Source organism: Saccopteryx leptura, chromosome 1 (genome assembly GCF_036850995.1).
Source record: "Saccopteryx leptura isolate mSacLep1 chromosome 1, mSacLep1_pri_phased_curated, whole genome shotgun sequence".
NCBI classification, from domain to species: Eukaryota; Metazoa; Chordata; class Mammalia; order Chiroptera; family Emballonuridae; genus Saccopteryx; species Saccopteryx leptura.
This window is the reverse complement of record NC_089503.1, coordinates 164,320,903-164,343,790: the sequence shown is the minus strand read 5'-3', so window position 1 is coordinate 164,343,790 and position 22,888 is coordinate 164,320,903. Positions and strand designations below refer to the sequence as shown.

General features: G+C 42.3%; 1 protein-coding gene across 5 annotated transcripts in view; it reads left to right on the top strand.

Moving 5' to 3' along the window:
- The window catches only part of PTPRC (protein tyrosine phosphatase receptor type C), a 97,222-nt gene that overhangs the window by 61,192 nt on the left and 13,142 nt on the right, over positions 1-22,888 (top strand). For all 5 annotated transcript variants that reach the window (XM_066379878.1, XM_066379877.1, XM_066379876.1 and 2 more), the window contains 17 exons: positions 845-979; positions 5,080-5,232; positions 6,754-6,965; positions 9,866-9,926; positions 11,504-11,612; positions 11,849-11,883; positions 12,137-12,246; positions 13,204-13,294; positions 13,385-13,461; positions 14,372-14,408; positions 14,503-14,600; positions 15,329-15,454; positions 16,207-16,364; positions 16,527-16,662; positions 17,771-17,920; positions 20,804-20,894; positions 22,189-22,322. In XM_066379878.1, coding sequence (XP_066235975.1) covers positions 845-979; positions 5,080-5,232; positions 6,754-6,965; positions 9,866-9,926; positions 11,504-11,612; positions 11,849-11,883; positions 12,137-12,246; positions 13,204-13,294; positions 13,385-13,461; positions 14,372-14,408; positions 14,503-14,600; positions 15,329-15,454; positions 16,207-16,364; positions 16,527-16,662; positions 17,771-17,920; positions 20,804-20,894; positions 22,189-22,322 — 1,913 coding nt within the window. The remainder of the gene's footprint in view (positions 1-844; positions 980-5,079; positions 5,233-6,753; positions 6,966-9,865; positions 9,927-11,503; positions 11,613-11,848; positions 11,884-12,136; positions 12,247-13,203; positions 13,295-13,384; positions 13,462-14,371; positions 14,409-14,502; positions 14,601-15,328; positions 15,455-16,206; positions 16,365-16,526; positions 16,663-17,770; positions 17,921-20,803; positions 20,895-22,188; positions 22,323-22,888) is intronic.

Sequence of the window (22,888 nt, the reverse complement as noted above, 5' to 3'; positions counted from 1 at the left end):
GAAGGCTTCTACACAAATATTCATAGCAGATTCATTCATAATAGCCAAAAGCCTGGAAACAACGCCAATGTCCATCAACATTGAATGACTAGAGACGACGTGGTATATCCTTACGTTGGAACACCACTCCCAAGTAAAGGGAACTAACCAGTGACATGATCTGATCGAATCACTGGCACATCACATCAATTGTTAGGTGCTGGGCACGAGAAGTACTAACCCCTTGATTTCATCTGTAGGAAATGCATGAGAAGACAAATTGAATCTGTAGCGACAGGTGACTGGGACGATAGAAATGTTCTATGTTTTGATTGTGATAGTGGTGCTATATAGGTGTGTGTGTGTGTGTGTGTGTGTGTGTGTCAAAATGCATCACACAGCACCTCAAAGGAGTATGTTTTAAGGTACTCTATACCTCGTAAACTTAATAGAAGCATGTATTGTATTCTTCATCTTGGTGGCAAGTTCCTAGAAGCAAGGAGAGGTGATACTTAAGTGAATGACTGGGAAATTTATCGGCCCTACCAACAGCAGATTATCAATACAGGGCCATTGAGAAATCCCGAGACAGGTGGGCAGTAATAAACAGGAAAGGAAGAAGGGGCTCTCAGATATTTTCAAGTCAGTGGAATGTTTGTATGTCACAGAGACACTCTGGAATGACATTCATGCTGTTAAACGATCAGTAAAGCAAATTGAATGTGACCAGATGTCTTTTTAAAATCTTTTCATTATTAATTCAGGATTGATTAAAATATGGCTATTGATAATGCATGCTTATGATACAAAGAATGTTTTCCTCCATGTCTTCATTTTTTATATGTTATTCTTTTTCTTTTAACAGCTCCGGGAAATGTTCGGGACCTTACCTGTCAGAATAGAAGTGCAGATAAAGGAAAGGTTACCTGGACACCCCCTCAGAACCCTCAGAATGATCCTCTTAACTTTACTCTTTGTTATCTATCTAGTTCTCTACCAGGTAATTTGTGTAGAATTTAATTCCATATCAGGAAGGAGAAATCAAGAATTGGGAAGCACTAGAAATGGGGCTTGAGGTGGTCAGCTATGGCGCTCTAAACTGTGACAGCAATGACATCTGTACAACAGGTTCTAGAACTGCCTCTGCTCCCTGTGGCATCTCCAGACCTGGAAATGACTGACCATCCCAATATCTGCTTGCTTTTCTTGATCTGTCTTGGTTCCAATCATTACAGTCCAAAGGCTGGAGAAGGAATATCTCTGGAAGACAATACTATCTTCCAAATTTGATGGAAGTGAGTTGCAGTGGTTTGAACTTATTATTCGGGCTCACAAACACCCTCCAAAACTTGATACACCCCAAGGTAAAATGAATGGAAATAAACATATGCCCATTTAGTCACAGGGGCCACTTGGATGGCAGGTGGGATCTTGGAACACAGTTCTAGTTAGAATTAGACTCCTGCACAAACACAAGTACTTTCAAACAGGTACTGTGACTAGTTCAATCATGAGTTCAAAACCTCGAGATGAGAGGCCATTGAAATAAAAACATCTTCCGGGCAATCGAAAGGATCTCAAATACTTGTAGAAAACATTGAGCCTCAACGAACCATGTCAGAGCAGGCGGGACCTGAGATAGCTCACTTGCCAATCCTCTTCCGGAAGGTAGGATGGAGCTAAGCATATCACAGAATTCCAGCCTTGTGGGGTGGCTGTGGAGCAAACCTACATTCCAGCAATCAAAAAGTAGGAAACTGTAGGCTTTCAACCTCTTGTTTTATATTTCGATAATGTACGTATGGCCTTTGCCGGTTGTTTAAATCTTAACAGTGGAACTCCTGAAGCACAGGCTAAATACACATGTAGTTTTCCAGTGAGCAGAACAGGACTCACATGCCGCAGTGAGGACACATAGGCCATGTACCTAAGGTCAAGGCCATAGCAAAAGTTAGGTCTATGAGGAGGAGACATGAAAGTTTCAGGAAGATCAACAACAAGGTGGTTAGGTAGTCTTGGCCTCACTGGACACTTCTTGTATAAATTCTGCTGGGTGTCTGTGTGAACACATTGTCAAGGGTTCTCTTCTCTCCTCCGGGGCATCTGCTCACTCCCCTCTCTGCGTTCCTCACTCCTGTCCTCTCTCCACTCCAGAATAATTTGTATGCCAGAGCATACGGTGGAAATTTATGGAGCGATGATTATGGTCCCTTTGTATTCTAGACAGTTTAAAATACCCAAATTTCCATATTTAGGCTAAGAAGGATGTCATGAGTTGGTTTTGAGCATTCTGATGAATTGATTATGGGTATTTTCTTTTTTATAACTAGGACTAGTTTGTTTGTTTTTGCGATTAGTACGGTTCCTGGTTCCTTTCCTAGTTAGCGCTGCCCAACAGTATGACTCTGCAAACGTAACACTTGAAAAGGCTGGGGGGGGGGGGGGTGTGTGTGTGTGAAGGACCATATCAGGCTAGAGGTTCAAAGCAGAGGGGAGATGTGATTGATAGGTCGTTTTTCTCTCTTGGGTGTTTTCATAATGTTTGAAGATCTTGTTAAATGTTTTGGTAACAACTCAGAGAGCAGAGGGGGCATAAATCCTTTCCTAGTTCACCTGATGCCGCTGAGGACGTCAGGACTCAAGATACATGTTCAAGAGCCTGACACAATGTGAACTGTGCTGTTTTTGCTACCATGGTGTTCACGCTTTCATGGGATGCCGTGGACAAAGGCAGTGTTGTGTATTCAGTGACAACAAAGCACCCTCAGTCACGGAGGGATTTCCTTGCCTTCGAAAGACGACTTTTGAGAAGTCGTCGAAACCAATGTTCATCCTTCAAGCTCATAAGGATGTTGCCAAGAATGCTTTTGTGCAATATCTTTTTTACTTTTTTGAGAGAAAAGCTATCTGTTTTATTTTTAATTTTTGTTGTTTTTTTTTAGCAGCACACAGTCCTTTAGGATCAACCGGTTATGCTGTTTGGCATAGTGTTCAAGAATACTCTTCCGGGCAGTTCAAATGGGGAAGCAGTTAGTAGATTTCCTGAAATGTTTTCTGAGAAACAGAGAGGTGACAAGTGGGGAAGCCATTGTCTTTCTAGACATTTCCAGTTGGATATGTATGATGCAAGGGCTAGGCATGTCCCTGTTGCCCAAAGGAAAAACAAATTTCAAGCCCTAAGTCAAATCAGTCCTTAACTTTTGCCTTGCAACTGTGGTTCTCACATAACAGTCCAAAGAAAGTGTTCCATCACACGAGGAGGCAGGGATGTGCAGAGAAGATATTTTGGCCTTCTACCAAACCTTGAAACCCTCAGCTGTTGGAAGGGAACATTTAGAACCACATTTGTAAGCACTGAAAATTTCGACCCCCCTCAAACAACAATGGCTCTTGAAAAAATGCATCTTTCAAAATTAAATCAACAGTTTGACTTTTGTCAAGCAGGTTATGATAAAAGCCCCATACATAAAAGCTATTTTGATATGGCATGGTTGTGAGGTCCTTTGTGAAGATATAAGGAATTAAGTCACCGAATTAAAGCCAGATTGATCCAGAGAATGGGCCCTTGACCCTTGGATGGCGGCTGAGTTCAAGCCTGTCATTGTCCTAGCCACCAGGTTCCACAGAAGAAGCTGGCAGATGCCATGAGTCAGGGGTGCCACCTGCCCCTCTCTGGAGCTCACACCTTTCCTGCCCTCAAAGAGAGTTCTTCTTCAAGACAGGGCAGAACTCGATCGGTGGGCCTAAGTCAGTTAACCCCAGCTTTGAGGACTTCTGAGAAGTAGACACCAAACCAGGCTAGAACAGACACTTTTTTTTCCTCACTGGTGAGCATCCCAGGGTGAGGTGGAGACATTGGATAAATAACGGAGACTAGCAACTTGCACATGTTGGAACTTCCCTTATACAGTGTCTGCATGTCTAGCTCAACCAGGGGAGCGGGGAGTGGAGTCCCCGACACTAGGAGAAAGCTCAGCCCCACTGCAGAACCTTGTCCCTCATCCACACCAGACAGCAGGCACGGTGGTGTAGACTAGAAAGAGACCCCAGATCTCCATGCCTGGTCCCATCCTGGCTCATTCTTCCTTTCCGATGAAGCCATGGACAGGTTGCTTCCGGTCTCCGTAGGTTAGTTGTCTCATCTTTAAAGTCAGATGTGGGGATGGTTAGTTAATTCACCCCCCCCCCTTAAAATGGTGCTTGGCACATAGAGTGATCTCTGCATTATTATTTTTTTAACATGATTGTGTTAATAGTATTATTCACATTGACTGAAATATTATCGTCGCTGTAACTGCTCTCTTAGGAGCATGATGCCACTCAGATCTTCCTTTGATCCCGCCTGGATGTCACGTGACTACTCAGAAACCGTCAGTGGCTCAGTGTTGTCCAAGTTCACAAGTGCTAACTCTTTGACACCTTTAAACAAGGTCCTACAGCTCACCCGCCTCCCCAGCCACAATCCACTGCCTTACTCAAAACGGTCCTTCTATCCATAATGTATGTTTTTTTTTAACCCTTACACCTACTCAATCTCACTCATCTTTCAGCCATACCTCACTCAGAGGCTTCTGCCGGCATGGACGATCACCCCATGTCACAGGTGCCATGAATTGCCATTGAGTAACCTGGTGATTTGTGACGGAATGGACGGTGTATCTCAACGTCCACAACAGGAGCCAATGTCCAGGTTCCCTGTTTGGAGGTTAAGTTGTAGGAAAGGGGGCCGCTTCAAATTATCGTTCTGAAACATCACAACTCAAGACTGGGCTAGTATCTACGAGGGCCTCTGTTTTCCCAAAGAAAGGAAAGAGACCATCTTCACATATGTGCCTGGCCTGACTCAATAGTCTATGTGCACCATGCTGATTCTGTGAAGCCATCCTTGTTCGAACATCGAGTGCGTTTCTCACGATGGTGTCCCGTCAGTCTAATCACTGACCGTTGTGCACATGTCTGACCACCTAGGAGGCAGTTATTTCTCAATCACTCAGTTCGGAGTTGGCTAGATATAAGTTCGTTGTAGACACCACCTTAAATCTGTGGTAACTTTGACTTGCGATGACTTAATAAATGTTTCGATTCTTTTTTTCCCCTAAGATAAAAAATGCAGCAATCTAACTGGAACCCAATATGATTTGCAAGATTTGGAACCTTTTACGTTGTATAAAGTCTTAGTACATGCCTATGTTATCGGAAGAGTGCTACGTGAAGGGGATGATGAATTCTGTAACTTGACAACAAATGCAGCAGGTAATATGCTTTTATGCTTTTTTTCTTCCTATGAATGGCAAGGAGCAAAGTAGAAACATTTTAATATACAATATATCTCTCTTCATGTTTCATGCATTTGGGAACGACATGGGACTGGCTCATTTGTTTACATCTAGGGTTTAAAATAATTTAAAGTAGAATAATTTATAAACTTTTCCTAGGTTCTCTGTATTCTTCAGGTATAATCATAAGAATTATAAAAATGAAGCCTGTGGACATATGAACTAGTCCATTGTGTAAACCTTCAGTCAATTAAGTACCTAACTGACTTAGATTAAAAATGCATTGTTGCCTGACCAGGAGGTGGCACAATGAATAGAGCATTGGCCTGGGACACTGAGGATCCAGGTTCAAAACCCCGAGGTCACTGGCTTGAGCTTAGGCTTACCAGCTTTAGCATGGAATCACCGGCTTGAGCGTGGGATCATAGACACGAGCCCATGGTCTCTGGCTTGAAGCCCAAGATGGCTGGCTTGAGCAAGGTGTCACTTGGTCTGCTGTAGCCACCCCCCCACCCCCCCGCTGGTCAAGGCACATATGAGAAAGCAATCAATGAACAAGTAAGGAGACTAAAGAGCTGCAATGAAGAATTGATGCTTCTCATCTCTCTCCCTTCCTGTACGTCTGTCCCTGCTGTCCCTCCCTCTCTCTCTCACTAATAAACAAAACAAAACATTGTTTATTGGGGGTTTTTTTGTTATTCAGAAATATTAAGTGCAATTAGACATCTAATAATGTCTCACTCACAAAGCACTTACTTGCTCAGCTCTGTTTACCTGACCCAACACCTCTTTCAACAAAATACTCGGCTAGCATTTTCCTGTCTGTGCATCACATTGTCCATTGGGGGTTCCCTTTCAATGACATGTGGCTCTTGCCACCTGTCTGTTGTATTCATCATTTCCAGACCCAGTGCTAGATCTGCTCTGAGGCGAGCACAAAGTCAGTTAGGTCAAGGCACAGAGACCCCACGAGCAAGGTCACCCCTGCCACCCCAGAGGCCCCTCACTGGCCCCGGGCTTGTGAACAAAACTTGTCCTAGCCAAGACCAGACATAAAATGTTCTTAATGTCATCGAACGAGCTTTTGGTTGAAAAAAATCCAGGTCCTCGGGCTTTATGGGTTTGTTCCAATCCCGAATATCTGTGAAAACACACAAAACAAGGACACTTTGCAGTTGCCCCTGAAGAATGCAGCCAGGTGGGTGCCCACCAGGCTGATGTAAGCTGGTCCAGAGAGGCGGGCATGGGTTGTACGTGAGTTTCCCATCGTTCCCTCTCCTGCCTCCTCCCCTCCCCTTCTCTTCTCTCCTCTTTTTCTCTCTTCTGTAATTGTACACATCCCCCTTATGAGAGCTCTTTTTTCACGTAGCTCTGTTGTAACTTTCTCGTCCATACCCTCAGATGAACACCTAAAATTGTTTATTGGTACACGCATAACATCGAATAATTCAAATAGCCATTGACCAAATCAGTAACTGATCTTTCTCCTTTTTGACAGCACCAAGCCAGGTCAATAACTTGCAGGTTTTCCTGAAGTCAGATAACTGTATGAGAGTGATTTGTGACCCTCCTACGTTCTACCGTGGCCCCAAGACCGGCGATTACAAATTGGAAGTCAAAATTGGAGAGACTGTGGTTAAAAAGGACTCCAAGAAAACGTGTGAATTTAATGTGGATGAGCTTCAATATTCAACATCATATAACTTTGAGGTAAGGTTTCAATTTCTGTCATCATTGTAGTATTGCTATCCACTATAATGACTATTATGTAGTACTTAAATAACTATGACCATGGCTCCCATGAACTTGAGTGCTGAGGTCTATAGCAATCACACATTAAAAGTCTTAAACCTTTGACTCCAAACTTTTCACCCCTTGTGCTAAAAATAGTAGTTTAAAACAAATGTTTTTTGTCAGAATATTTTTTGATCTTTAATATGGTACCAATATATTACCTTTACATTATCAGTCTGTCATATATCATCAATATGACGTTCAATATATTGTCAACATTCTGAAGACTCAGTTCAGTAAACTGCATTTTACTTAGAGCTAAATTATTGCTCCTGTGTCATTCAGGAAAACACAACATTTTATATAAGCACAATAGATTTTTAACTACCAAATCTTATTTACTTTGTTTTTTCTCTTTACTAATGTGAACTTTGTTCCCTTTAAAAAGGTTGTCCAGGTACATTAAGGTTAGAAAATAATAGAAACACTTCTGATGCTTCTGGTCACCAGCGTGTGGACGTTTTCCCCATGTTAAGTGTGCCTGTACCACCCCAGCTGAATGTCCTACAATTTCATTCGATTCTGACACCATCACCACCAGCCCGCAGGTTAAGGGCTCAGTCCTACAAGACTGTCCGAAATATATGTTCTGGTCCCTTTAAAGTAGAGAAGAATTCTGTAAGAGCCATTGACACTCTCTTTTATATTTTTTTCAGATGACTTACCACCTTTAATTTTTCCTTTCAGAGAGGGAGAAAGAAACAGGCAGACAAGGACAGACAGACAGGAAGGGAGAGAGATGAGAAGCATCAATAGTTGTAGCACCTTGGTTGTTCATTGATTGCTTTCTCATATGTGCCTTGACTGGGAAGCAGCAGCCAAGCTAATGACCCCTTGCTCAAGCTAATGACCTTGGGCTCAACCCAGTGACCTTGGGCTCAAGCCAGCGACCTTTGGGCCCAAGCCAGCGACCTTTGGGCCCAAGCCAGCGACCATTAGGTCATGTCTATGATTCCAAGCAAGCTGATGAGCCCGCACTCAAGCTGGTGACCTAGAGGTTTCACACCTGGGTCTTCAGTGTCCCAGTCTGGTGCTCTATCCACTGTGCCACCACCTGGTCAGGCATGGTTTACCCTTTTTAAGTGAGTGTGCCATTTATATATTTCCAAAGATAGTCCACATAACAGAAATATTTTATTACTACACATCATTGCACATTGTACGTCACCTCCCACAACCTCCGCCCTGAGGAGTTCCCGGCACACTGATTTCTTTAGTTTCTCAAACACCTCCAGGTTTACAGGTTTATTTTCTTTAGGCAACATACTCAGTGCTCTTCTCTCTTCGCAGAACTCGCTTCTCCCATTTGTCAAAGAGAGTAAGTTATTTTGGAAAATCATAGGTAAAAGATCACATTAAAATGCAGCCTTAAAATTCAAACAAGAAGGTCATTACTGAGTTATGACCCACTCTTCACATCCTCATGGCTTTTCTTCACACTGTACATCATGATGTTTTCATGTTAATTTCAGCCTTCACTCTTACAGTCACACCTTCATGAAGGAGCTGTTGTTTCAGCTTTGCTCATCGCCATGATCGCCGTGTATGGAATCAAAGTTGCCTTGATTATTGTTCACTTACTACTTTTCTTTTTTGCAAGTTTATTTTGATGTCCTTCTGGTAGTTTTTAAGCCATTTATTTCTCGTTTCCTATTTTACTAACTAAAGGAAATGAAAACCTTGGTGACATATTGACTATCTCATGTCTATATTAAGTGTCACTAATTTCCCAGTGACTGACAAAATGTAATGAGTGGATCGTTAGAGTGTTCTCATTATTGATAACTTCTAAAGAGTTTATAATTGCCATTTGACAGGGTTTTTAATTTAACTGTTGTTGTTTTTTTTAAGACAGTGTTTCTACATTTTTGGTGCTTGAAATTTTTTTTCTTGATGTTATTGAGTTATAAAAGGTAATTTATTTTTATGATTCCTGCTTTTTGGAATTTCTTGAGTATGTTTCACAGTTCAGTGTATGAGACACATATATGAATATTCTGTGATGAATTTCTGAGAGAAATTATATATCCTCCATAGGGTAAATGCTTAGTATTTTTCAAATTATTAAATTTGGACTTTTTTTATTTGTTGTCAATCTCTTTTAAAGATATTATTCGCTTAATTTTTTTTCATTAAATTTATTTTTACTTTTTTTTTTCTTTTTCCAAAACTGTTACTGCTTTCTTGTTCTTGTCCATGTCCTGGCATATCTAAGTTGGTTTTGCTTTGTTTGTAGTTAATATTATGAGACACAGATATGTAAGCTCATTGTATCTTTGCTGTAGATTTCACTTGGTACCACTTAGTACATCAATCTGTATCATTTTAACACTTGTGAACTATCCCATTAATAGGAATAGTATGGTTCTGACATTATATTGTTTCGATTTACCATTTAAAAATGTGTATATACCTTTGATGTATAACTCTTGTTATCACTATATGGTGGGTAGTCCCTTTTTAAATGAAACATGAAGGTGGTAGCCTACTAATAAGGAATTTAACTTTAAATTTTGAGTGTTTTGATAGGTTGGATTTTATTCCTTCAGTTTCTTTATTCCTGTTGATTACATATAACTAGTTTATTGCTAACTAGGCTAAGATTTATTTATGTCTTTTTCACTGTTTTATGTTTTCCTTTAAAAAATATTTGATAAAATATTGACATAACCGTGAAGTTTCCATTTTAAATGAGAGATAACCAGTAAATTTTTAATGAAAATAAGAATCATTATATGGGCAACCTTGTATGTGTTATAATATGAAATACAAATTTACATTGGAAAACTATTTTCTCTCTTATTATTAAAATTCAGGTCTATTACTACAATGGACATTTTCTTGGACAGTCAGCTCGTGATTCTAAAGCAACAACTTGTAAGTCATTCCTTAGGCATTTATCAATTAAAACTTACCAAGCTTGAATATTTTACCTTCATATAATGTTTCATTATTAAACAATTAAGTTATACATTTTTTTATTGACAAAACATTTCAAGTTACCTAAAAAAAAGAAAATATGTCTAGACAAGCATTGTATAAAAATACAATATCTTAAATGCCAATTAGGAAATTCAATCATTGAAGGATTGTTGATTCCATAAAATCAGTCCTACAAGGGTTAATCTGCAGAGATGGTTACACAAAGACTGGGTTTCTGACCGTGGCTTATTTACTGTGTAGACTCGCTGTCTGACTTTCTTCCTGAGAAGGCCAGTTCCACACGGACAGGTTTCTTGGTGTGTTGGGTTCTGCGAGATACCTGGAGTGCTTGGAGCAGTGTTTGGCTCCGAGTAAGACTCATACATGTATATGTTTTGTGACAAGTGAATAATCAGTACTGACTGCGTTGCAGGTACTGTGCTGAGCGTGTATTGTCCATCAACTCATTGAACATTGTTTCAGGGATTAGAGACAAAGGTCTACTAAGGATTCTGAGCAAAGTCCAAACTAGGAAGTGGGAAAGCTAAGATTTCTTTTTCTTTCCCCCTCTTGTTCTTTGTTATTTTTCTTTCTCATTTATTTATTTATTGAGAAAATTAAATTTAACAGGGTGACATTGATCAACAAGAGTATATAGATTTTCAGCAAACATCTCCACATCATTTGGACAGTCGATTATGTTGTATACCTATCACCCAAAGTTTCCTTATATTTGTCCCTCTTTATACCCTTCTCCAACCCCCCCCCCCGAAAAAAAAAACTAGGATATCCAGTCTGGCTCCAGAGTGGAGACTCTGATGTCACTAAATTATTTTGTTGTAGTTTCACTGTAGATGAAAAGTCGGACATGCATTAATTTAGGGAAAGAGGTATTTCCGATACACTCTCTTTTCTCCACCCTTCCTCTCGGAAAGGGCTTGATTTCTTGTGACACCGTGGTGAAAGTTTACATCAGGGTAAGTCTCTTGTTACTCAGAGAATGAAACACCATTTGTCCCTTGGTCCGTTCATTTTACACGTCCCGTGAGCAACTAAGAAAGTCTACACGTGGGGAGCAGAGGCCTTTCTGAAACACTTAGGAAGCTGCTCACTGGGCATCAAACATGAAACCACATGAGTTTCTCTCTGAGAAGTTTAACTGGATTACTCTTTGATTCTGTTGGAACAGAGTGGCTGAAAGCAAAGCATTAAATCTACATGACAGTGTCTCGTGAAGGGACATTCTTTCAAGGAAGCGAAAAGAACTGCTCCTCTCTATTTTAATTACTCTCTTAAGATAGAACATATTTTTATTGGTTCTGAATAACATAGGTAAAACTCACAACATTGGGGATTTATTGTATTTGGTCTCATTCTAAATTTATTATTATTATTATTATTATTATTATTATTATTATTTGGAAACCTCAAAATAAGAGAAAATGTTAAAGTACTTTAAAGGTGATTGTTCAAAGGATCCGGCAAACAGTATGACATAATAATCTCTCCCTGCGTGATTTTTTCATTTTCAGATAATTCTAAAGCTGTGATTACATTCCTGATATTCCTGATTGTTGTGACATCAGTTGCCCTACTCATTGTTCTCTATAAAATCTATGACTTGCGTAAGAAAAGATCCAGGTAAGAGTTGGTATCAAAATGAAAACAAAAAAATGAGAATAGTGACAACTCCTTCTCCTCTCCTCCCTTCCCCTCCATTCCTCTCTCCTTCTCTCCTCTCCTCTCCTCTCCTCTTTTGCCTTTATATCCTCCCTGACTTCCTTCCCTCCTTCCTTTAATACATTTGTTAAATAAGAATTGAAGGCCAACTGAATTCTGTATCTAAGAATAGAAACTTATTTTTCTTATTTTCACAGCAATTTGGATGAACAGCAGGAACTAGTTGTAAGGGGTAAGTTTGCCTGTGTTTTTAACTGATGAATTATTACCCCTCCCCTGCATCCACACATTTGTATCCATTTTTTAAAAATAAGAAATAAACACCTTTTATCGAACCAGGACCTCCTCTGTTGATACAGTGGCAACGCTTAGATTTATTTATTTAGTCAGCAAGGATTAAATCCAAGATGTAAATTTAATGACATGTGTCCAGAGATGTAAAAGAGAGACGTAGCATTGGTCCTGAATCTTTACTCTGCTCACAGAGGATGAGAGACAGCTCATGAACGTGGAGCCCATCCATGCGGACGTTTTGCTGGAAACTTACAAGAGGAAGATCGCTGATGAAGGGAGACTTTTCCTGGCTGAATTTCAGGTGGGTGCTCTTCGCAGTGGACGATGGAAAATTTTACTCAGCTATCAAGATAAATCCCATTGAAATGTGCCTCCCTGTTGTATCCCACATAATATTGCAGCAGCAACAGCAAAGCAGATATTCTTAGCAGAAACGTACCGATCTGAAGAGGTAGTCATAGTCGGAAAACTAGCCAGTATTCCAAAATAATGCTGCATTGTATAAACAAACCTTACAAATTGTGTCACAAAACTGACCTGGCTGATTTTGTTCTTGGATTCTCAGTGATCATCCAACTATGTATTTTGTTAAGTTTTGTTTTTGTTTTGGGGTTTTATTTCTCCTTTGTTAAATTTATTGGGGTGACATGGGTTTTTAAATTATATAGGTTTCAAGTATACAAGTCATCAAGTATACATCATCAGTATATTGCATTATGTGTTTACCATCCAAAATCAGATCATCTTCCATCACCTTCTATTTGACCCCCTTTACCTTTTACTGTCCCCCCCTCTGGTAACCACCATACTGTTGTCTGTGTCTATGAGTTTTTGTTGGTTTTCCTTTTTTTATGTTTAAATTACAGTTAATGTACAATATTATATGAGTTTCAGGGGTACAGTCCCATGATTAGACAGTTATAGAATTCACCAAGCGATCACCCCAATAAATCTAGTACTCATCTGACCCCACATATACATATTAGAATATTATAATGTTTTTAAATGAATTTTAAAGTGATAGAGCGATTAATTCTAACTTCCTGTTACTGAGAATTTATTCTCAAAGGGTGAGATTTATCCTCAAAGTAGTCCACCCTTCATTTTTTTAAAAAAGTGTTTTTTGGGGTGGGCATAATTCCTCTACAGTCTTTTCAGTGGCCACACACAATTGGTCCATCAGCACACAGGAGTACCTGGTGAAGGGATACTGTTTGTCTTGACACTGTTGTGACTGAGAGACCTTGGTGTCTTCCAGAGCATTCCCCGGGTGTTCAGCAAGTTCTCTATCAAAGAGGCTCGGAAATCCTTTAACCAGAACAAGAACCGTTACGTTGACATCCTTCCTTGTGAGTGCTCGCTGAGAAGGGGGTGTCCAGGAGCATGGGCTGCCTGGTTAGTCAGCACTGCGCTGACTTGCATTTCTTTTCTCTGGGCAGATGATTACAACCGCGTTGAGCTGTCTGAGATAAATGGAGACCCGGGATCCAACTACATCAATGCCAGTTACATTGACGTGAGTGACATGCCAACTGTCGGGTTGGGTGACATCTTCAGCATTCTGATCATTTCTTCCTCAGAAATGGCAAAGTTTTAGCAATATTACAAGAGCTGGTTTGAAGTGAGCCCATATTACTGCTCTGAACAACAAAATCACTCATGTAGGCAGGAATAGTTATTTATTATTCACTGTTGGTGCTACGTATAATGCAGGATTTTTCTATACACACACACACACAAGGATACTAAGCATTGAAACTCCTCTGGTGCCCAGGATATTAGACAAAATGGTCTAATGGACTGAATCGTATCTCATCGCAAAGGTTGTCTCTCTGAAGGGTGTCCCTGATTAATGAGGTGAATTTGAGGCATATTAGATAACTTGGGAGAAATTAGCACTCTATTTCATCTGCCTCTGTTTCCCTTCTTTGTCTTGGAAACAGGAGTGGGCAAAGCAGACACAGTAGATGCTGAAATGCATGTTATTGTGTCTCTTTTCTGGAATGGGGTCTGGGTAGAAGTGGGAAGGTCAATGCAGGATGATTTATTTGTTCAGAGAATTTGACTAAAGATCCCCAAAGTAACTACAAGTTGGGGAAGGAGGTTTGAATTGTGGCAGATGGTGTTCTGAGGTTGAAATGATAGAAACTATAGAAAAGCCTGGATTACTCTTATAAATTGCCATACCATCACCAGTGAGAGTGAAGTCTGGTGTTTGAAATTGTGTTGAGCAAAGACACACGGATGTCCTAACTATTGGTTGGAAATGACACCTGACGTGTTTAGCTGTCAGGCGATGGCAGATGGTGAGCTCTTGAAACCCCCTCCTTGTAACTGAGAATGGCCGGGGAGAACCGCAACTTCCTCTCCCGAAGGAATGACTGAGTGTTTGGTCAATAACATACCTTTCTGTGTGTTTTAAACAGGGTTTCAAAGAACCCAGGAAGTACATTGCGGCACAAGGTATTCTATCGGGAGGCTCCACATTCTTTCTGGAACATTGCTGTCGAGTGCTTTAAAGAAGATATTTCTTAGTTTCCATCTGTTTACCTCCCAGGTCCCAGGGATGAAACGGTGGATGATTTCTGGAGGATGATCTGGGAACAGAAGGCCACAGTCATTGTCATGGTCACTCGATGTGAAGAAGGGAACAGGGTAAGGACCCAGAAGGTTCCCAGGGTGAAGGTTGAGGTCAGGAAAAGAGAGGGTTGAGCGGCATTTCCAAAGCCCCACACGTGTGCCTGACTAAATGAGATGGTCCTCGATGTTAATCAGTATAACACTTGATTGAAATTTTTTACCCACACGCAAAGATAAAGTTTCTACATGTATCATATATACCTTTATGGACCTGTGAATACAATTTAAATGTTTCTGGTTACCTGCTGGATTTAAATTTGATTCCTGTTTCCTTGCAGTGTTGTTTTAAGTTCAGTACGTTGCTATGAGCTGATTTCACAAGTACTCGTGAGTGCTTGAAACAAAATTTGTGCAACCTTGGGCAGATGGGTGGCCATTTGTGTACTGTGACTTTAGGAAGTGTGAAACCCTCCCCACCTCCAGCCTGAAAGGAAGCACATGCAACCACTTTGGTGTTGCAGACCATGAACACATTTCCTCTTCTTCTGCAGCTAACCTTGGGAAGGTCATGTTCATGGGACATGTTCATGGAAATTGAAAGCTATTTCAGGCTTCTGGCTTAAAGTGTATCTGTGCTTTGAAAAACAAAAACAAAAACAAAAAGATAATACTAATGTTTAGAGAATTTCTGATGACTAGGTTTTTATTTTATTAATTTTGGTTAAAGGATGTTTTCATAAACACATTTGTTTAAATGAAAAGCTGGACTTATTCACGGTTTATGGGTTTTTTTTAAACTATAGAACAAGTGTGCAGAATACTGGCCGTGCATGGAGGAAGGCACCCGGGAATACAGCGATGTCATCGTGAAGATTAGTGAGCACAAGACATGCCCAGACTACGTCATCCAGAAGTTTAACATTGCACACGTGAGTTTGTTTGATCACAGAATGTTCCCGTTCCTGCTGATGGTCCAAAAACACAGTGAGGGTCTATGCAGTGTGAGGAATTTAAGCATACCTGGTAGAAACACTTTTTTGCTGACCTGCAGGAGGGAAAGTTGGGTTGCAACAGTGGACACGAGCCTCTTGACCCCCAGTCAGAAAACTATGAATTCCATGTCTTGTAACCAGGACACCCATGAACCGTGTCTGGGTTGACTTTTCTCCACTCTCTGTCCACAGTCGGCATTTCTAAGATGAGTGGGCCTATGGAATAGAGTTTAATCAGATCGTTAGTCCCACGTTCTTCACTGGACAAGGCTCCTCCTGTTTGCTGGCCTCCCAGGCAGACGTATATTGATCAGCTTGTGAGAATGACCTTCCCTGGATCTCTCTTCACGCCCTCCCGCCAGCCCCATGCTTTTGCACTCTTGTTTTCAGTTGTTTGTCTTGGACTTGGTGGCAGGAGAGGAGGGCCTGGCAGTTTCCGCCGTGCACATGGTATCTCGCTGACCTTCCTGGCGGGTCACTTGTGGACCAGGGAGCACATGCCACCCCTGCATGACATCACAGTGACTTAGCTATGCGTTAGAAAAGAAAATGTAACCACGGCTGAGAAAACAAAGTGCCTGGGGAGTTATTTGCACTGCTCGCCCATCCCACTCATTATTAATGTCAGGTAGCGTGCTTTGGGGAAGAAAAAAAAGATCAGCTCAAAGAACGTGTTATCTCTCCACTAGAAAAAAGAAAAGACCAGCAGGAGAGAGGTGACGCACATTCAGTTCACCAGCTGGCCGGACCACGGGGTGCCTGACGACCCCCACCTGCTTCTCAAGCTGCGCAGGCGAGTGAACGCCTTCAGCAACTTCTTCAGCGGCCCCATTTTGGTGCACTGCAGGTAAAGGGGGGCTCCTGCCGCCGGCCCGGGCCTGTTAGGGCATCGGCCCCTCCGGTGATGGCTCTCTTGCTTCTCTCTGCATTGGCTTGAGAGCCCCCCCCATTGGCTTTCTCCTCCCTCTCCCTGCCATGCCCGTGCCCTCACTGCTGTCCCCACCTTCAGCGCTGGCGTGGGGCGCACGGGCACCTACATCGGCATCGACGCCATGCTGGAGTGCCTGGAGGCCGAGAGCAGGGTGGACGTGTATGGCTACGTGGTCAAGCTCCGTCGGCAGAGGTGCCTGATGGTCCAGGTGGAGGTACGCGCTGGCCTCCGCTCACCCTCTCCCGGGGGAAACCCAACCTGGCCTGCTTTGTGGTGGGCGTGGCAGTCTTTCAAGAAATCCAAATTCTTTCTGATCTCCAAGGGGTGGGGGGGAGTGAGAATCCTTCTCTTTGCATTTCCAGAAAACTCAAGCGTGTGCAGCATGGGTGGCTGAGGGTGCCGAGCAAGCAGGAAGGCTCTAAAAGATGGTTTTCAATCAAATTTCTCTATTTTAAGACGTTCTAGAACACTCTTCTAAAACTAGGCTCTAGGGAATACTGTATCAGCTTCCTGTTTTTCTCTCTCAGAGATGTGAAGTTTATTTTAGCGTTATAGATCCGTAATTTGATTTACTGACTCAAGAATAGTTGTAGAAGGAAGTAACAGGTCCATTTTCCTTTTGTAAGTTTTAGGAGTAAGATAAAAGCTAGGTGCTGCACTTTAGATGCCTCATCAATTTTGCCAGCTATTTTATTATTTTTTTTCTGGAAAAGAAATGTCTGAGATGAAACTCTTTCATATTCCAAAGAACTAGGAAAACCAATACCCAGAATATTTATTTATTTTTATTTATTTATTTATTTGTATTTTTCTGAAGTGAGAAGTGCGGGGGGAGGGGAGGGCAGAGTCCCACATGCGCCCCACCAGGATCCATCTGGCATGCCCACCAGGGGGCGATGCTCTGCCCATCTGGAGTGTTGCTCTGTTGTGGCCAGAGCCATTCTAGCTAGCACCTGAGTCAGAGGCCATGGAGCCATCCTCAGTGCCTGGGCCAACCTCGCTCCAATGGAGCCTTGTCTGTGGGAGTGGAAGAGAGAGACAGAGAGGAAAGAGAGGGAGAAGGGTGGAGAAGCAGATGGGCGCTTCTCTTGTGTGCCCTGGCTGGAAATTGAACCCGGGACTTCCACATGCTGGGCTGAAGCTCTACCACTGAGCCAACTGGCCAGGGCCCCAGAATATTTAAATGTTAGCGACACAGTTTTCTTTTCCTTGCATTGTCCCGACGTGAGCAAAATTAGGGGAATGGGTAAGTCCCATCAATGTGATTGACAAGACAGTGAGTTCTCTGTTAATGATCTGCATTTTCCCCTTTGAAATCATAGGCACAGTACATCCTGATCCATCAGGCCTTGGTAGAATACAACCAGTTTGGGGAGACGGAAGTGAGCTTGTCTGAACTGCACCCGTATCTCTCCAACATGAAGAAGAGGGACCCCCCCAGTGAGCCTTCACCACTGGAGGCTGAATTCCAGGTAAGACCCGTGCTAACGGCGAGGGTCCTGTTGATGGGTAATGCTCGTAGAGTGCTGTTCCCCAGTGCCGTGGAAGTCACATGACTAGGACATAGACGAGGCTTCAATGTAGACATAAGAGAAAGGGCCGCAGTCTTAGGAGAAAGCCCCAGGCGTGGTCCGCCCAAGGCGATGCAGCATCTCGCTTTTGGAAATGCATCTGGCTCTGCTGTGTAATGGAACCATCAGAGGAGTTTCTGACTCTTCAGGGAGTTGACCTGGTTGGGGCCGAAGACAGAAATGGAGGAAGAAAGACGTGTGTCCCAACCTGGCTTGGAGGCAGTTACTCTGAAAGCTGATGCAGGATGTTATTCACCAGGCGGTCAGAGTGTTGGCATGGTCGTCTTCAGGTGGCTCAGGTCTAAAAAAAGAAATAGCTTCTGTAACTTCCCTTTCACCTCTGGTTTCCAGTTCACCGAACCTTTCTGTAAACTGCCAAATGGGTCAGTTCAGAGAGTTCTACAAGACCAGGAATGCTCTTTTAATCAGAATCAGAGTCGTTTAATGCTTTGGATCAAAGGGGGAGGGCTGAGCAGGGGTGGAGGGGAGTGTGCTGTAATCACAGATAACACAATCCCACATGACCTGCCACAGGGGAGGAGTAGCTAGCAGGCACCAGGGTAGTCGTCAGCTCAGGGCGTGTCATTGTTCCTGTCCTGCTCATTTAGCTGATGAATCAATCAATCCCATCCACCACTCTAACCCTCCTAAACCACTTGTGCACATGTGCTGTTTAGAAACACATGTTCAGTTTAAACGCTCATATGTCAAGTAACTAAAAGAGAGAGTGAATTCTTTCTCTGAACAAATCTGATGGAGTCTTTGCTCCGTGCCCAGTACAATTCTAGAGCCCGGAGTCAAAGAGATTCTGGGTGGACGTGGGGAGGGAGTATGGCCCAGAGCTCAGGTAGTGACTGTAACTTGATAGGAACGGTGAGATCATCCTTCTGAGCCCAAGGGAAGACAGCCAATGACAGCAGGGCGGTAGGCTGATTGGCAAACTTGGTGATGGGAAATGGAGGCAGTTCTTGTCTAATTACCTTTCCTTTCTGAAGAGAATACGAAGCCAGGTCATCAGCTGAGAGCTTAGGGGGCAGGAGTGAGCAGAGCCCAGGAGAGTTATGCCTCAGGGAGGGAAAGGGTAGGACATGTTTCCATCAAGGTGGAAAAGCACCCTCGCTAGGCAAAGATGGTAAAATGCCAGAAGGTTGTGTTGGGTCACTTGAAACGTACGGTCATGAGCTTAAAGAGAGTTCAGTTGGTGGTTTTGCTTTTCCTGCGGCAGCAACGAGCTCTCTGCCAATGTGGGCTGTGCTGGCAGAAAGTTGGGTTGAGCCCATTGAGGATTTTTTTGAAGTGAGTATTTGACAGTTGGGAGACAACAGAGTCGAGGGTGTTTGCAAATGAATGACACATGGGTGGATGATAAAGAGAGAATCGGGATCTGGAGAAAGGAACCAGGACAGTGGGTGGGAGGGAGGTCTTGCTAGAATTTCAGATTTCTAGGTTGAAGATACTAGGATTAATGCCTAGGAAGGAGACAGGTAATTTTCAATAACAGGGACGACCGAAATATCATTTTCAAGGGGATGCAATGTTTGCAGTCAGACCTACAAAGGTAGAGTAGAGAAAGCGGATGGCTGAGGCATGGAGGGGACCTGTCAGAGGAGGTGCCAGAGCTCAGGGCTGAAGACTAGAGGGCTGGGTTGAGCACCTTTGTCAATGCTGAGGAACCAAGACTGATGATGTGCCACGGGGAGATGGACATGTGTTGAGCCCAGGGTGACCCTGAGTGAGTGGAGTGGTCCAGCAGTCGGGACCTGGCACCTCCAGCTGAAGGGCACAGGAGGTAGCGTGAAGGCGGGACATTGTAGTCGGGGATTTTGAAGGAGAAATGATGAGAAATGGTTCACAACTAGAAGCAGCAGAGAGCACACATGCCTTTTCTGTCTTTTCTCCAAGCTGTTGAAAAATAGGGCAGGAGTGGGGAAATCAACTTTTTGAAAAAAGCTGCTACATTCATTGTGGTCTTCAAGGGACACCTAGGTTTCACATGGTATCCTCCACTCTCCCCAACACACAATTTTTTTTTTTTTTAATTATGAGGTGAAGGGACTGTTGCAAGAGGATTAGAATGGGTGGGAGATGGTTGATGACAGATCACAGCCACCAGAGGGCAGTCAGGAGCATGGATTGGCAGCTGCTTCCTGTTACAATGAAGGCAGGATGCTGATGGCCCACGGAGACCTGCGCCATTTTGTGTTGGACGGAGAAATGACAGTGAACTTGACTGAGTACAGAGGGAGAAAGGGAAGAGGGTTTGAGAGTGTCACCGGTAGGAACGACAGGTCTTGAGGGTAGATTAGCGACTTTAAATGAGAGGGACAGCAGTCTGGGAAGGAATCAATAAATGAAGTATCAACTCTTTAGCATGAGGCGCATCTTCTGCGAATGCTCTCTCTGGAGGGTGTATTTCTGATCGTTTAAAATCATTTACCATTGCTTCATTTGCCATATGGATAATAATCGGCCTCTGTAGAGTGTTTATAGCTAGGACGAAAGCAAACAATGCTACTCTGCTATCCGGGAGCCCTGAAGGAGGAAGCATATCCTGTTAGGTAATTGTATAGTTTTAGTTCAAACTCACCATGTCAAAAGAGGCCTGAGCATCTGAAAAGAAAAATTCAGAGGCAAAGCTAAAAATTGTGAGCTGTAAGGGGTGCAGGCAGATTTCGCAAAACTTGACGGAAGACCACTCTTGGAGCACCTGTCATGCCAGGGTCATAATCTCAGCCTGTGTTTGCCTTTGTAAGGGGATTTTCCATTCTCTTTGGTTTCCCTCAGAGACTTCCTTCGTATCGAAGCTGGAGGACACAGCACATCGGAAACCAAGAAGAAAATAAAAGTAAAAACAGGAGTTCCTCCATCATTCCGTGTACGTACTTGATTTTATTGCCTTCTTTGTCAGAGCAGCTTAAGCCCCTTTATCCAAAGTGTTTAATGGAAGACACCCCCCTACACACACACACAGATGATCTTGAAGCAAGTTTTCAACACTGTGTTGACAGTAGAGAACAGTGAACAGGCTGTTTAAAACTCACAGCCAATGCGCTGAACCCCACACATTCTCCATGGGCTTTGGAGGAGCGACCGTACTCAGTGAGTTCTTCCTACCAAGTATTTCAGATATAGGGTTGTCAGAAAGGTGGAATCTCAGAAGCCAGAAGAAAAAGAAACAAACAAACAAAAGCCCAAGCTTCTACACCAGTCTTTTCTCACCTTCAGTTTATTCCTGTTATTTATGCCAGGGCAGTGGCCAAACGGCAAAGATCCACCTGCTTGCGCTCCCTTTCTGTTTTTCTCTTTCTCCCTGCTTATATCTGGGAAGAGGAAAGGGGGTGAAAAGTCCTCCGTAAATGGCCCATTGTGCAATTTCACAGATCAAAGCACGCACGGTTTTCCAGACCCGCGTTCTGCTGGATAAGCAGATGGAGAGAACCTCACCTGGGACAGCTATAATTCTGTTCAGTCGTAGAGAGTAAAATTAGCCTGGGGAAGCTATAACCCCAGCTAATAAACTAGACAGCCAAATAAATTGGATCAGTGCATGGTAGACCTAGTTAATTTCTAGAGAAGTCTTTATGAACACAGTTTAAAATATGAGATTGATGGTGATGCAGCTATTCAGATCATTATTGGATCAGGTTGTTAATTTTTTTAAATTGAGATACTGAGGAATTACGGACTAATTCTTTTTATTAAATAATAATTTATCAGAGATACTGATTTCATGAAAATTAATTAAATGTTAATAGAATACAATTACCAAGTAAGTTTTTACTTAAGCAGTACATTTTATTAACTTATATATGTATTTTTAAAATGTAGATCAAGCAGAATGCCAATATTCCATGGAAAATTCTAGTGTGTTGTGTCAAAGATTGAATGATCGCATGGGAAGCTGTGATAGCTGTTTGTTGTTTAACATTGAATTAGGTCCCGTGCATGTTTCCTGGAACATGTTTGGGGACTTCTTTTTCACAGATGTCTGTTTTAATAATTTGTTCATTGGTAAGAACTGCATTGTAGGTAGGATCTCATTCCCAGTAGATCAATACATTTATGTAATGCAGTCGGTCCCTTCTAAATTCCTTCCTGATTTCCACGTGACAGTCAAGCTGAGCTGTGGTGTTTTATAAGGAGACTTACCACTAACTTATTTTGCACAGACGACTTTAACAGAGTGCAGCTTAAACACGAGCTAGACGTGAGCAAGGAGAGTGAGCATGACTCAGATGAATCTTCCGACGACGACAGCGACACCGAGGAGACTAGCAAGTACATCAATGCCTCCTTCATCGCGGTAGGTGCCCAAGTTTCCAAAGCCCGGGTTCTAACCCTGGAAACATACATCTATGTCATGATGTGACTATGGCCTTTTGTAAGTGATTTTATAAAAGAACGATGAGCTTGACCTGACCTATTTCTTAATGGACATGAAAGCTTCCATTTTTAATACTGTATTTTTAACTCATGGAAAGACCTAAAGATATTAAAACCTAATGAGTTGACACAAAATCAGACGGTGCCATTAGTTGCTGCTTAGGACACATACGACACACAATACAGTTCAAATCGTATTAATGTGAAAACTAAAATTTGTGCAAATACAAGTGTTTGGAAATGTTTATATTTACTCAAATACCTAAATTGTAAACAAATCCAAATTTGCATATTTGTACAGTTAAAAATTTTTCATTCAGATTATCTGAATTATTAGTGAGTCTGTGTCATATATCTTTTTTTCAATATACTGAAAATTCAAACAAAAGGAAAAACTTTAGTCATTCAGTAAGTACTTTTTATATATATACTAAGTTGGCCTTCTTTTCCAAATTTTCCTAAAACACACATTCATAGAATTTTAAT